The sequence below is a fragment of the Platalea leucorodia genome (genome assembly GCF_965183815.1).
Source record: "Platalea leucorodia genome assembly, chromosome: 12".
Classification (NCBI taxonomy): Eukaryota; Metazoa; Chordata; class Aves; order Pelecaniformes; family Threskiornithidae; genus Platalea; species Platalea leucorodia.
The window spans coordinates 16,517,117-16,532,904 of record NC_138834.1 but is presented as its reverse complement, the minus strand read 5'-3'; the positions used below and the strand labels follow the sequence as shown (position 1 = coordinate 16,532,904).

Here is a 15,788-nt window from a genome sequence, read left to right as displayed (position 1 = left end):
TATTACACATTTGGATAACTAACTCCTTACATACCCACACATATTCACTTTCTCCACCAAATGCTTCCTTTGCATGTCTGCCAACAGGACTGGCCCAATTGCCAAAGTGAAGATTGTATGATAAAAAAAGACACAGAGTTCCTAGATCTCTATTCATCATATTCTATGAGGCTGCTCTAACTTACGTCATAAGAAAATAAAAGTAATAAAAAGGATGTTTAAGTCATCTTTTCTCCACTATTTCCTATTCCTTATGAAACAATTTTGGGGGAAAAATGGCAGAGAATCTAGAATATTTTCAGTTTGATGCATAGATTCATTAACAAATGTCTTTATTTTCACAGCAGCTCAAATCTGAAAGGTCCTGTTATAATCAGTTTTCCAGATACTGTTGTTCCGGTAATGACTGAATGAATATCTTAAGAAACTGCACCTTGTAACTGTCCAGAGGTTTTCTTCTTTCTCTCTATTTAAAATAGTTGCAGTATGAAATTTAGAGCATTACAGAAGATGTTCCGCTTTTTTTTCAATGCCAGCATAGCACGTAGTGCTGGATTTGAATCTTGGAAGTATGGAGTTGTAAGCTGCTGACAGAGTTCAAGAGAAGCAGTCTCTCTGTTGTCCCACCTTGATTCCTTTGTTATTTCTTCCATTTGAGCGCTTATAGTAATTTTGAAGGACCATCAATTTGTATGGTTTAGTGCAAGCAAAAGATTTACATAATCTCATTTATCTTTCCAGAAATATCACTAACTGGATACTCAGAATGGAATATTAAAATTCAGTGAGATACTGGAAAAATTAGAGGGAAATAATGAGTGTATTTCCCTTTCACTGCTTTTGTACTTTTGCAGTTTAAACCTAATTATCATAATCAATCATACTAATACAATTTCATAAATACTGACCAAATATCTGTTACAGTAATTTCTGGCAACACTATTTGTCATTCAAATTTCTGGCAATGATGTCATTTGTCAGCAGGAATGACTTTTAAAACAGGAATATCTTTTGGCACCAGTCATTGTTGCCCAAAGAGCAGAAAGGCATTGTAAAGCTGCTTTACTTCGACAAAATTCAGTGGTACCCCCAGCTAATCTCTCCCCATTAAACAATGATTGTAATTGCTAAAGAACTAATTGCACAAGGTTATGTCAAAGGGTATTTGAAAAGGTAAAACTGGGGCAACAGGGTTTTGATCCAGCCAGCACACCAAGTCACAGCGACATGTCCAGAGAGCTGGTTCTACCGTAAGCATTCAGTAACGGCACCTTCACAGGGCAAGCACCTCAGGGCTTAACAAGCACACGTCTACTTTGGAGAACTCCATCTTTTCCCATCCCTCTAAACCCACATACACTTGCAAGTCTTTTCACAAAACGACAAAACTAATTCTCTACTATTACTGCTCCTGTTACGCAGTGGACCAAACTGCTCCAGGCATCTAGTGACCAAATTATCTTATAGCATCATAGAAAGGTTTGGGTTGGAAAGGACCTTGAAGACCACCTGGTTCCAGCCCCCTGCCATGGCAGGGACACCTTCCACCAGACCGGCGTGCTCAAAGCCCCATCCAGCCGGGCCTTCAGCACTTCCAGGGATGGGGCACCCACAGCTTCTCTGGGCAGCCTGTTCCTCACCACCCTCGTAGTCAAAACTTCTTCCTTATATCTAATATCTTATATATTGCCCAGTAAAAGCAGATAGAGCAATTAAGAGTTTAGCAGCGGTATCAATCTAACCTTATCAGCTCGGAGTTCCTACCACAGACTGGGATGAACAAGTTCATGACTGAGACTGCGTATGGTTCCAGAATCATACTACATTGCTACAAACAAAAAACCCAGTTAGAATAAAATGAAAATTACTCTTAGCAACAAAGTATAACGGCAGTGTAGACAATATTCATGAAGATCAATCCAGAGGAGGATTCTGCATCTTCTTTGGAAGATGGAATACATGGAATCTAATTTTTCTATGCCATGTACCTATATGACCATTGTCTCTTATTCGAGAGAGTGGAAAAGAATAGCATTCTTATCTGGTAACATTTTCAAAATATTAGACAGCTGGGATGAAACAACAAAGTTCCTACCTGGACTTGTCCTAGGCTTGGAAATGTTTAAATACTGGGCTCTGATTCTCAAGTGGAAAATGAAAAATAACACAGATTTTTCCTGGATGGAGAAACCACAGTGAAAACTACGCAGTCTGCATTTGCGTACTTCCGTACCTGTTATTTAAAAAGATTTCTTTTGGGACAGTTTTAAAATATTCGGAATACATAAAAGCAAGTCAGTTATTTTATACTATGATCTTAAAAGGCAAAAACATACGGATAGCACTCTTTATTCTGAACTGCCATTTGTTTTCTGCTCCTATGAGAATGCGACTTCACTATCTAAGACTTCTAGAGAATTATCAAAGAACACCACACTAAAATGACATAACTTTTGAGTACAAGTGTTTCTGGCGGACAGGTGAGCACATGGCACTGGCACTGTCTACTTGCATTAAGACAAGGATGTTACGTTTCCACTACACAGAGAAAGGTTTATGTAACAATCGCACCATCCTGCACAACTGAGTCTGCAGCAGCCAGGGAGCGCTCAGAAAGAAAGTCTGGGTGAGTTTTTCCTCCCTCATTTCCAAAAATAAAACTTTCTATTTCCGGTTTGAGAGCTTTCATTATTGCAGGTGCTCTATGCTGGACTACAGAGAAGCATGGCGCTCGCAGAAACAGTTGACTGTTAGCAGCAGCTCAGGCTGACTTGAGCGTTGCCTTCTGGGGTTTCCATCATGTTCTTTTCCAGTTCTGTAGAAACAAAAAAGTTATAAAATCAATTCACAAGAAATTATACTATCCAATACTAAGGGTGACAAAAGCTGAATGCAGCCCCAGTCACCCCTATATGCTAGAACTCAGGTAGACACTGCCATGAATATGCTTGCAGGTGTTTGAAACGGGCTTTAACGCTTGAAAAACCTCCCCAATCCTTCAGACTGTAAACAAGGAAAATACGCGCAAAAAGCAAAACTTAACATACTGATGAGGTTTCCTGCCCCAATTTGGGTCATGTGCCCAGCAGTTTTCTCCAGCTCCTTTATCATGGACTGTTCAAAGGCCAAGGCAGCAACTCGGGAAAAGAACTCTCTGACATTTTCCCCTAGGAAACAGGACAGAAATTATGTGTTTTTACAACATCAACACACAATCAAGCATAACAAGGCACATCTGTGTACAGATCACTGCTCAATACTGGGACAGAACAGGCCTCTCCAACAATCTGTCCTCCATTCTGATCAGTAAAGAGAGAATTTCTCATTTTCTTACTCTGGAATACTGTACCCTGTACCGTACCTTTATTTTTCAGTCAGAAACAGAGAGAATTCAGTTTGTGGTACAATCTTTTTTCATCGCTCATGTTGAGTAGCAGTGCACATGTGTATTTATGTAACTACCTATGAATTAAACATGCTTAGACATGGCACAGCAGCTCAAGTACTCCGTTCTGTAAACGTGACAGTGCAAGCACACATACAAATGCTCAAATAAAATCAACCTAATAATAAACCTGAAGTTTCCAACAGCAACAAAATGCAAGAACAACAAAAAAACCTGCACGGGAACGGGGGGATATGGAACTTTAACCTCCTCCCCCCTTAAGCCAAGCCTTTGCAGTTAGGCTGTTTTCACACCCTTTGCAGTGACTTACCCGTTTTGGCTGAAACCGACCAGTATTCTGCCTGCATCTCATTGGCAAAGCGGATGGCGTCCAGCTCTGTCCTTTCACACACAGCATCTGACTGAGTCAATACCATGGAATAACTTTAACGCAAGAAGTGTACCTGGGCTGGCAGCAACACAGAGGTACTGCTAGCACCTATACTGGGATGCTTCCAGTTTTCACAGTGGCCTTTCTGGCCTTGCCTTAGAACTTGTGCAATCAGACACGATTGCAAGAATATTCAAGTACTTAGTACTGCTTGTAAAATGGAAGTCTCTGTTCACCTCCCACAGCATTCAAACAAAACAACAGTTAACAAGTGTGACCGTTGTACCTAACTATGCAGTGCGGTAGGGAGCTATAAAGACAACAGCCCAGTTACTGCTCTTTAAATTCTTGTCACCCCATCATTCTCAGCAGAAGAGTTGCAGGACTGGCTAATCACAATGGTTCTTTGGGTTTAATCTGTCTTGTCTCTGTCTCAGATCCTTTTTTCTACTCCATTTGTTTTTACTGTGTTATAACACAATGGCCTTCCACCCTTTTTATTTTTGCTCTTTTTTATTTCTTCTTAAGACTAAAACTTTTGGCCCCTTCAATGGATTTTGCTTTCTTGCACTTAATTTTCAGGTCTTTTTTCCCCCTCTCATTTCTTCTCTGTGACCAGCCACATCAATATGTTGCTATCTGCTTTCAATTTCTAGCCCATTTGTGATGGATGATTCCAGTCATCTTTGTTTGTGCAGTTTTCTGGGCATTGTCTTACAATGGGGAACCCCTGCACAACTGAGAAGAATTCTAAAAATTTGGAAAGGATGATGTGACATCAAGATGAGGAGTGAATCCAGTTGGCAAGATACTGGCTTCATACTGAAGTAACACCTAGAACCCACAATCCTTTGCTTTTCTCTTGTCTCCCTTTCAGTTGAAAGCGCTATCATTCTAAAACCAGAAACTAACTTACAGTAAGGAATTCTAGCTTAGACAAGACTTCAGATCTGCATCCTCAGACGTCTGGCACATTTAGCTTTTACTGAAACTTGGAAAAAGCAGCATAAGCAACACAAAGTACCAGAAAAACCTGACAGACATGCAGTTTTCTGGGACTTATTTTCAGTGAAGAGTAAGAAACAACTGCATAAGTGAGACTGTGGCAGCTGGGGGGGTGGGAAATTTTAAAAAAAAAAAAAAAAAAAAATCAACTAAACAGCAGAAGAAGCAAGTTTGTTTTGAAATCTTTAAGAATTAAGTATTGATAGCTAGAGAAAAACAAATGCAAGACTCAGAATGGTATAGGGTGAGTGGACTATACCCTGTTCTTCTGAAAATGATGTCACATTCAATTAAGTAAGAATTCCTTCCTGTTCCTGAATAATGAACACACTGTCCCTAAAAGAAGGGAAAGAAAAAAAAAAAAAAACAACAAAAAAACCACCACAACAAAACCTTCACGATTATGAGGTACTCCGTTCTTTTGTGCACCCAACTTTTCTCTGCTTTTTCAGTTGTTTGTATGTGCTCGAAAAATGCCACACAAGGAATGGGAAATAGGGATATTTCACTAACTACCTGTTTTTTCAGAAAGCGTCTTCTTAAATTGGTTCCAAGCATGCTGTTCTATTTACCTGTGATCATCTTTCTTTCTGTTTAGGTTTTTCCCTCAAGGTCTTTATCTCAACAACATTGTGTACAACTTGTAAGGGAAATCACTTGAGGAACTAGGGGAAATATGATTTCCTTATCTGCATTCCATTTACTTACCACCAAATCTTTTTTTGTTCCAACTAGAAATATGAAGCTGGAATCCGGCTCATTCTCCCTCAATGCATCTTCTAGCCACTGTCTGAAATACAGAAGAGAAATGAGAGAATCAGTCAGAGGGACTGAGGAATATGGCAGAAAGTGACAGGTAATAGGGCCACAAGAAAAGTGAGAGGATGAACTTACGTGAGAGTATCAAAAGCCTTTTTTTCTAGGCAGATAGAGACCAGGAGCCATTCCAACGCTTTTGAATACATGCCTTCCACTAATGAAAAGTTCAAACACGCCCATGGTAGAGTGCGAATTAAACAATGATTTTAGCACCCAGAGAGGGTATTTATCAGTATAAGGGAGGGGGCAAAGTTTTGATCGAGATAAGGAATAAGAAAACCAGAAGCGGAGGAAAAGATATGAACAACATAGCAGGTTAGATACAAGCGGGAATAAAGAAGAGTGAAATAATCTATTCAGCATTATAAAACAGCTCCCTAGGAAGGCTGCATGATTCTTGTCTCATAAGCTTTTATATTTTTGTTACTCTGGCAATCAAGTTCCTCTTGAGTCATGCAACACAAGACAGGGAGGGAAGGGAGTGTGTGCGTGTGTGGGAAATCAGGTTCACAGGCTTCAATTATTTTCAGCCAAGCAGAGACACTAATATATATATTATTTTACAAAGTCCTATGTAAATGAGGTAAGTGCCACAGCAGTAGTCTAAGGAAATAAGTCTAATACACATTCAAATAAGACAGAGTACAGGTTGTAAAGAAACATGTACCTGCATTACAGTCACAACAGTATGTTAGAAATACATGTGCTCTGAGCTGGCGACAACAATGTGGATCATAGATCCATGTAGGGGTTTGCAGCCCGCACTAAAAGCGGAACAAGTTTACTCATAACAATTAGTGTGCTGTTGTAACCAAGCCATTACAAGTCTCTGAATCAGTAAGTTTAGGTATATTTACATATAATTTGAGTTTTAATTTTCTCTCCTCTTTTTGACAGCCTATCTCCCAATGGAATCACTACAGAAGCTAGAGAAAGAAAATAATTGCGGGCTAGCAGTGCACCTAGAAAATGAGAGGCTCTTGAGACATTATGCATGAGATGCAGCTCATCAATTTCACCATTTACATCAGATGCCAGCCTGTTATTTTGTTTATAGCAAATGGAGAAAAAAAAAAAGGGTGCTTTTGGGATGCACTTCGTCTCTTCCTGCATGTCTAGTTTTGGTAGGATCAAGCTCTTACTGATGTGCCTTTTTCTCTCCACTGACTACAAAGGAAGTTAAGGGTCAGCGGTTCAAATTTATGCTCTGCATTTTCTTCAGAAAAATCCCACCCTACATAATCCAAACAAGTGACCGTCATTCTTCATTTCTTAGCTCAATAGAAAATACACTCACGATCCAGCCGATTCTCAGCAACTACAGGCTATCCAAGGCAATTAAACCTGCTGTAAAAGCTTTAAAGGCTAAGTCAAATTACAGAAACTTACTTGGTGTGATCCAAAGTCTGGATATCAGCCAGATCAAACACTGTTATTATAACTGCAATAAAAGACAAGAACAGAAAAAAAGTAATTAAGTTAGAAAGTGTATCAGAAGTCCCTCCCTCCAACCCATCTTGTTAAAAAGAGAACGTTTACATGTGAAGCGCAAGAGCAGATTTAACACAGAGGCGATGGAAGACTATCCATTTGCTCATTCCTTGTCCTTCTCTAGCACCCAGTCCTCAGCCTACAACCTTATTTAGTCTTTACCTGTAGTCTGCAGTCTATAGTGCTATTACTCCTTTTATTTTGGGACCACTTTAATTCTGGCAGAAATTGTCTCTTACCAGAGGGAATGCCAGAAGTATCCACTTCTAACTTCAGCAATAATCTTACCCAAACCTAAATTCCTTTCCCCCTAGACACAAGTGCCAATTTTTATCACTGCATCATCAGAACATTCAGAGCTTGCAGGTGTGACAACATGTCAATTCATGAGCTTTTTAGTCCCTCCTTCTCTCCAATAACGGACAATCCATTCCAGCACGCTGTGTCTACAGGCACCTTTCCAAGGAGCGCATATGTATATATGTTTCCGTATAAAGTACAACCTCCTGTCACAGCTAGGATCAAATTAATATTGTTCTCACCCTCTGCTCCTCGGTAGTAAGCAGATGCAATGCACTTGAACTTTTCCTGACCTGCTGTGTCCCATCTGTGCAATGGGGGGGGAAAAAAAGACATTTCAGGTTAATGAAGCCCAGTGTAACCTGAGTAAACATACTAATGAAGCAGCAGACTGGTACAAGTTGGAGAAGAATGTGATACCAGAGAAGTGTTACCATCTGGAACATGTTATTCATTAACTACTGATAGAAATACAGTAAAGCTCTATTATTTAATGAAGACATTTGAACTCTGGTTTTATCTCTTTTTCTCTCTCTCTCTCTTTTTTTTTTTTTTTTTTTTTTTTTTTTTAAATACTGGTCATTTTGAAGACACAATTCAAATATTCATATTCCGCATGGTAATACCCTTTTCTTAAAACATTTTTTCCTCATCTATGTCTATGTATTTCTAGGGCAATCTAATTTTGAAGATTTTCTGTGCCAATACTAGCTAAATCATCTATTAGCCCATATTAGAATCTTGCAACTGCTAGGTATGGTATCTGTCCATACAACACAAATTACAGACCTACAGCTCAGTCCACCAGGTACCAATGACACCATTAAAGAAAATCAAGAAAGTGCTTCTTATTAATGAACACGATATGCAGTCCTCTCAGCTACTGCCAGCACTACAGAGGTTTGGGTTTTCCTTATAGTCTAGTACTGCCAGTCACGGATACTTGCAAATTTATCTTGTACGGAAATCTCTCAGCAAGAGGGGGCACTAGTGCTTATCATATGGAAGTGTTCTACGCAGCCACAGAAGATTCTGCAGATCATGCAACCTGACGCTTAGTAGCTCATGATACTTATTGCTTCAGCTGGCAAAATACTGATGCATCAGTCTACATTTTTAGAGGGCCTCAAGTTCCAAAAGGATAGTGCCTGGCAGAATTTTCAAAAACACAACGGCACTGAAATCAGCGGGAAATGGATTTCTAAGTATTTTTCAAATAAATCGCACTAGCCATCTATTTACATCAATGATACCTCAGAAAAAATGTGTTGCTAAGTGAAAAGGTTTTTAAGATTCATGCACTGAAGCACTTCATGCAAAGCATCTTATTTCTGCTCTAGGTCATACTACAGCATAGATCATTCAATAATGCTCTCTACAGAACAGGACTGCTAGCCACTGGAAATACCAAAGGACACCCTTCAGCAGAAGCAAAGCAGGCGAGAGAAGGCCAGGATTCCCACTGCTCTGATAAACAAAGCTGAAAATCAAAGATTTTAGGTTCACATTCTAATAAAAACACTCGAGTCTTTCTGTGATTTGGGGAAAATCAATTAGCCCCTAACTAAGAGGCGCTGAAATCACTGGACACCTTACCATTAATTTCAATGGCTGCAGGAACAAAACTCCCAGTGAAGCCAAGTTCAGTGCTCATTGTGCCTACTAAATTCAAATGACAGAATGGTGTAACAGCAGAACTGGACAAAGTCTGTGGCAAAAGCCTCCAGTTCTCTTTCAAGAAACTTGACTAAAAAAGGCAGAACTCCAGTGAAACGGCACAAGACATCCAAGATGAATTTTCATTGACAAACTTACAACATTTTTTAGGGATCAGAAAAGCAAGAGAGTAAAATTTTTACTAAAACTGCAAGTCCAGGTACAGAACCTGTTTTTCAGATCACATTATTCTTTGTGCAATTGTATTATTTTTTAAAAATCTTTATTCCACTAGAGCCTGCAGCAATTCAAGCTCTGCTGAGGTTGTACTCTGCAATATTTAACCACGCTGGTTCAACTTACATCTGGAGATTGTATGGTATTCCAATTATTTCAAAACGTTCAATTTCAAAGTCCACTCCAATGGTCGCCTTGTAGTCTCGGTCAAAATTATCTTTACAAAATCTGCAATTAAAAAAAAAAAAAAAGGGATTAAATACTAGTAACATCCAGCTACAACAACCGCAAAACTAACACTATCTAGGGTAAATTATGAAGAAAAGAACTAACTAACTGTGGAGTGGCTATATATTGCAGAAGCATATATAAAAACACCAAGAAACTAATTTAAAAAAAGGATATACAGGATAACAAACAAGAAAGCATATACATCTAGTAAACTCTCAGGATTAAATGAGAATCAGAATAAAATATCTCGGGACTGATACAGTATCTTATAATTTTAGTTACAAGGGAATATATTTTGGGTCATAAATAATGACCCAAATGATTAATCAATGAGATTTAAAACTTACCATTATCTACTTAAGAATGTGGAAGAAATAATAATAATAAAACGCAAACATAGACAGAAAGCTGTCACAGTGATCATAAGCTACAGAAATTCAGTGATGTGTTCACTGGGCTTAGATACAAAAAACATAAGAGCTGTTTTTAACATTCAGTAAAGAATCAAATAACTATTCTTCAAGGTGTTGTGCATTTTATCTGTCCTGTTTTATAAGCAATGGAAAAACTCCAGCCTTGCAGCTCTAGAAATGAGTATAAGTACCCACACAAGGATGACTTTAAAATGTTTCAGTGAACAACCCTACAAGTAAGGAGAAAACCTGAAACCAAGACTCAGACACCAGAAAGATTTTTTTTGTACCTTCTGATTGTTTAGCCTTTAGACTGGATTTCTTAAGGAAACACTGTATCATATTTGACTGGATAAAAATAGTTCAAATATAACATATACTGATTGAAGTGCCGGAGCAGGACTTTCTGTGTTGGTATATCAAGCCTGTCTGATACTGTAGACTTTGTTTTGTCTTTTATTTAATAATAAAACCATGGTTCAAAACAGAAACATTAAGTACTACCCTGAATGGACAGGAATGGAAACATTATAACATTTATTTCAATCATCATATAAAACCATCTGCTGAGATATACTGTACCTGTTGATAAGGCTCGTTTTCCCAACATACAGGTCTCCTACCACAACCACTTTGGAAATTTTCAGCCTGTTATAGATATTTGAAAACATTACATGTTTTTAGTAGCAATTTCAACATTCTCTCTCTAAAAATTCTGATTTAGATCATTAAATTGCAAGTGATGAGCACATGTACCTGTGGCTCCTGTTTACCTAAACGCTGCTGTGCTGCAGATCAGTCTTAAATTGCAAGAAAGAAAAAGGTGGTCACCAAAAAAAAAAACCAAAACCACCCAACCCCTCTGGAGCAGAAATAGTCCACTTCTTACTCTGCATATTTTCTTCTTCAATATAATCCAGTGGGACATATATTCTCTTCTATTAAAATTGCTTTGACTACAAGTATATACATTTGGCAGTTTGCACATAGAGTATCTGCATCTTTTTCATTAAAATTATCACAAGTTTCTCATTGACTTTAATAGTACAAATCAAGTCCTAAGTGCAGAAGCAAGAAATATTGCTGATAATAAAATAGCCCACTGCAGAATTTGTCTCCAGGAAAAAACAAACCACATGGTTAGAGCCAATACATTTTCTGACTATCTTGAATAATGTTAATCTGAAGCTGGCTTCATGCAAATAATCCTCTTTGCTCTGGGTCCTCCCACAGAATACAGCAGATGGGCTTTAGGTGACTCAGCCTGCATTCTTAAAATTGAAATGTAGTGTATCTTTTGGGACACAGAGGTTGGTAAGTGAATGTAAGTGTATTTGTTGACCTAAACTTGGATTGACGTCTCCCGTGCACATGCTACAAAAATGGCTTAAGAGGTTTAACGTTCTTTTGTATCAAGGAATGGCTTTTTAAACAAAGGAATTAATCTTCTATTGAATACTATTTCTGGTTATATCAAGCTTCCATGTGATGCTGATGCCAAGTTATCTATTCTGAATAGTCCAAATCTTGACTGGTAAGCTGCATGACTAATATTTCAGAAAAAAAGAAGTCATTCTGTGTGCCAGTCAATGCTAATTGGGTGGCCACAGGCCCCTAAGCTGTTGACATGTTTCTGCCTGATTAAGTGTTACTGATAAAATACTGAATAAAATCAACGACCTTAAGGGAAAAGCAAAAAAATAGAGGTGTGTGTTCCATTAATTCATATTGGGGGAAAAAACCTCCCTAGATTAGGCAATTCAACACATTGATGGAATATCAAGAGAGTCTTAAATACAGCCATTAGCTACTGAGTTTCTCCGACTACCTTTCCAAATGACAAAGAAATATTCCATTACTGGGGATAATGGAAAAGGAAGACAATGGTTATTCCTGTCAAGTTTTACAATTACTGTACAAAACACTCAGTTGTCTGTCCCTCCTACCCCCACCTCACCAAAAAAATGACCTAATCATATCTAGAAAGCAGTGACAGGAAAGTGCTTAATTTTATTGACACAGCCAAAATGTAAAGCTTTTTAGCTATACTCTGTTACCAGAATAAATGAACTGGAGAGTTGGTTTACTCCAGAAATAAAAAAACCAAATAGATCTTGGTTACAGAGAGGGAAAAAAGCTCAATTCACTAAAGCATGTCTTGCTAGCAAAATTGTCCCGACACTTGTAACAAATTTACATGAAACTAAGACAGGGACTGTACTTCTAAAAAGCAATGAACTCACTCCAAGGCAGGCACATTTTGGCTTCAATTTTTTTTTAGCAAGACTCCCTAGTGAAATGAATAAAAAGTTCCATTTAAAGATGGATATCATGACAAGTCTTGTGGTAATCAACAACTCTAGATTTGAAAGAATAGTGAGCTAATTGTCAGTATTCATAGAAGCTCCACTTCATGAAAGATCCTTCACAGTATAACACAGAAGCATTTATCACTGAAGCATACAGCTATTTATTTTAACTGAATAGTGATGATTTCTAACAGAGTTTAGCTTTCTTGCCTAGCTTCAGGAATTAAATCATAGAATTATAGAATCATTTCGATTGGAAAAGACCTTTAAGATCATCAAGTCCAACCGTTAACCCAGCACTGCCAAGTCCATCACTAAACCATGTCCCCAAACACCACATCCACCCGTCTTTTAAATCCTGTTCCAGCCTGTTCGAATGCCTGACAGCCCTTCTGGTGAAGAAGTTTTTCCTGATATCCAATCTAAACCTGCCCTGGCGCAGCTTGAGGCCATTCCCTCTCGTCCCATCGCTTGTTCCTGGGGAGCAGAGACCGACCCCCCCGGCTCCAGCCTCCTTTCAGGCCGTTGCAGAGAGCGATGAGGGCTCCCCTCAGCCTCCTCTTCTCCAGGCTGAGCCCCCCCAGCTCCCCCAGCCGCTCCTCCCCAGCCTTGTGCTCCAGCCCCTGCCCCAGCCTCGCTGCCCTGCTCTGGCCACGCTCCAGCCCCTCCATGGCCGCCTTGGGGTGCGGGGCCCAGCGCTGAGCACAGCATTCGAGGGGCGGCCTCACCAGTGCCCAGCGCAGGGGGACGGTCACTGCCCTCGTCCTGCTGGCCACACTGTTCCTGATACAAGCCAGGATCAGGCCTTCTTGGCCACCTGGGCACACTGCTGGCTCATGTCCAGCGGCTGTCGACCAGCACCCCCAGGCCCTTTCCCGCCGGGCAGCTCCCAGCCGCTCCTCCCCACGCCTGCAGCGCTGCCTGGGGTTGTTGTGCCCCCAGGGCAGGACCCGGCCCTGAGCCTTGCTGACCCTCACCCCGGGGCCTGGGCCCATCGACCCGGCCTGGCCAGGGCCCTCTGCAGGGCCTCCTGCCCTCCAGCAGACCGACGCTCCCACCCAACTGGGTGTCATCTGCAAACTGACTGGGGGTGCACTCAACCACTTCATCCAGATCATTGATAAAGATACTAAACAGAACTGGCCCCAGTATGGAGCCCTGGGGAACACCACTTGTGACTGGCTGCCAACTGGATTTAACTCCATTCACCACAACTCTCTGGGCCTGGCCATCCAGCCAGTTTTCTGCACAGCAAAGCATATGCCCATCCAAGCCATAAGCAGCCAGTTTCTCCAGAAGAATGCTGTGGGAAATGGTGTCAAAGTACAAGTAACAGTTCTGGGAGAGAGATGATGTGAAAAAAACAACTTAAAGAATATTACAAGGGCATAAAACAGGTTATTTGGATTTTTCAATGCTATATATTTACCAGAATTTTGCTCCAGTATTAAGGAGACATCTAAGACAACTTCTCAGCACGTGTACTTCTAAAAGACTAAAGCTAGATTCTTATGTGTTTCAAGCAACTTAGAACTGCTGCATGTTTATATCCCCCCAAAGCCTTTATTAACGGCTCATTTGGAACACCAACAGAGAATACTGCAAGGCTAGATCTGCCCTGTTCCTTATAACTGCTCTAGAATTTGGTTGCCATACTGACTTGCATGTGCAAAATTCAACACTAATTTTAAACAGTCAATCTTTTGAACTAAGAGTTTAGTTCAAAGTTGCTGAACAACTATTTGTTGCTAAACAACTCCGCAATTTTTTCAACACGACATATGCCAGCAGAAAAAGCATCTTTGACACTTATGGGAAGAAGAGGCACTTTATTCATTTACTGCCAAACAGGTCAGAGAACTGCCACATGCATGGGCTTAGCTGCCTTGAAACATACTGGAGTGAGGAAGATGAGGAATGAGGGAGGAAAAGCCCATGAAGGAAGCAGGCAATAAAGAGCTTAAAATACTTTGTTCACTGCATACTTGGCTTATTACAAACTTACCCAACTGTTCCAGTGCTCTGCTGACAAGCAGTCCTGACCTGCGCATGGAAGTGGTCTTTGAACTGCAGACAGGCCTCAGGTGTGTACCACTGAAAATAGGAGAGAAGAGTTATGGGATAAAATTGCCTGATGTCCACTTTGCAAGAAGTCAAATCAGCAAGGAAAACACAGATAAGAAGATTGATTCAAAGATGTCAAGCACAGGGATACCCTGGCATAAGAAAAGGGATAGCTTTGAGTAGAAGGCAATAAGGCTTCCCCACAGTTATGTTTGTAAAAACTCCTTTGGACAGCCCCATCATTTGACCACCTTTCTGACTGTCAGCATCCGAGCACTAGCTAAACTTCCACAGTCAAACACACTTGCTCATCTTTCTGTACAATAGCAAGTAAATTAAATTATCCCAGTAATCTGAGACACACAAACACAGATGGGAGCACGCCACCAAGTCATCAATACTACAAAGTCTTTTAGATCTCTGATGTGTGAAGCGCTGTTTTTATTACTAGTTTTTAATTAGGCATTAGTTAAAAATGAGGAAAAAGTGTTTTACCTTATATTTGCCTAAAATAACTGTGGTAGTTTTTGTAAAATTAAAAGCAAAATATGTGGCTGAGATCAAGCACAGAAAAAAAATGCTAACTCCCTTAACAGGATCTTTTGAACAACTGAAAAAACTGACTGGTAATTCCTTGTCCTTCCCTGTCCTTAACTCTTCTGCTACACTTCAAGTACAAAACTCTTTGGGGACATGAATGATCTTTTCTGTCTGTTTCTACAGTGCCTACTACATTTGATCTACTGTACAACTAAGGTTCCTATACAAACAGAAAATGAAAATTGCCTCAAATTCTTCAACCAAAACCTCCATATAGATCTAATTAGACTTTTTGCATATTTAATATCAGCTATGGTTCTTATTTCCCCTCGGTATAGGAACTCTTTAAGCATGTCATTATTAATGTTTGGCTGAAATAACAAGATAGATACTATAAGAAAACACTTTTGTGGCAAGACTCACTTTCTGTAAAGGTTAAAAGAAGAAATGAGGATTATTATTAAAGATATCAGCAATGAATGGGAACATGAGGTCACGTTCATCTTTAAAAGAAATCCTTAAACAATTTGTAATTTTAGCAGAAGACAACAACTGTACATTAATTAAAATACTATTAGCACAAAGGAAAGATATCTCAATGTGGCAGGTGCTACATACTGTGACCAGAGGGATAAAGAATGCTTACCTTGGGAAACTGGGAGATTATTCTGTCCCTACTCACTGGGGGAACCAAATGCATTAGGTTGGACTTCATTCTCCAAATTCAATTAATTTCTACCAGACAGGAACTATGTAAAGAGAAACACGGTATTCAGGAATTGCTTCAATACAGGGAATTAAAAAAAGCAGCGATTTAAAAAAAGAAAAGAAAAAAAAAAAGTTCTTACAGACTCCTCATCTTTTTTTCCTTTCAGTACAACTGGCAGTTCTTCGACTTTATTTGCATTCAAGAAAACCTGTTTATTATGTAAGAGGGACCACTTCAG

General features: G+C 39.6%; 1 protein-coding gene across 1 annotated transcript; it reads right to left on the bottom strand.

Annotated features, from left to right (window-relative positions):
- Positions 1-2,750: 2,750 nt before the first annotated feature.
- RAB36 (RAB36, member RAS oncogene family) lies at positions 2,751-15,559 on the bottom strand (the record flags this gene model as incomplete). The annotated part of the gene is made up of 10 exons (XM_082325464.1): positions 15,488-15,559; positions 14,243-14,331; positions 10,511-10,576; positions 9,411-9,512; positions 7,634-7,698; positions 6,990-7,041; positions 5,490-5,571; positions 3,717-3,807; positions 3,048-3,167; positions 2,751-2,815 (listed from the first exon to the last, which is right to left on the bottom strand). Exons 1-10 carry the CDS (start codon positions 15,554-15,556, stop codon positions 2,751-2,753), a joined length of 801 nt encoding a protein of 266 aa, XP_082181590.1. The 5' UTR covers positions 15,557-15,559.
- Between the last annotated feature and the right edge of the window lie 229 nt (positions 15,560-15,788).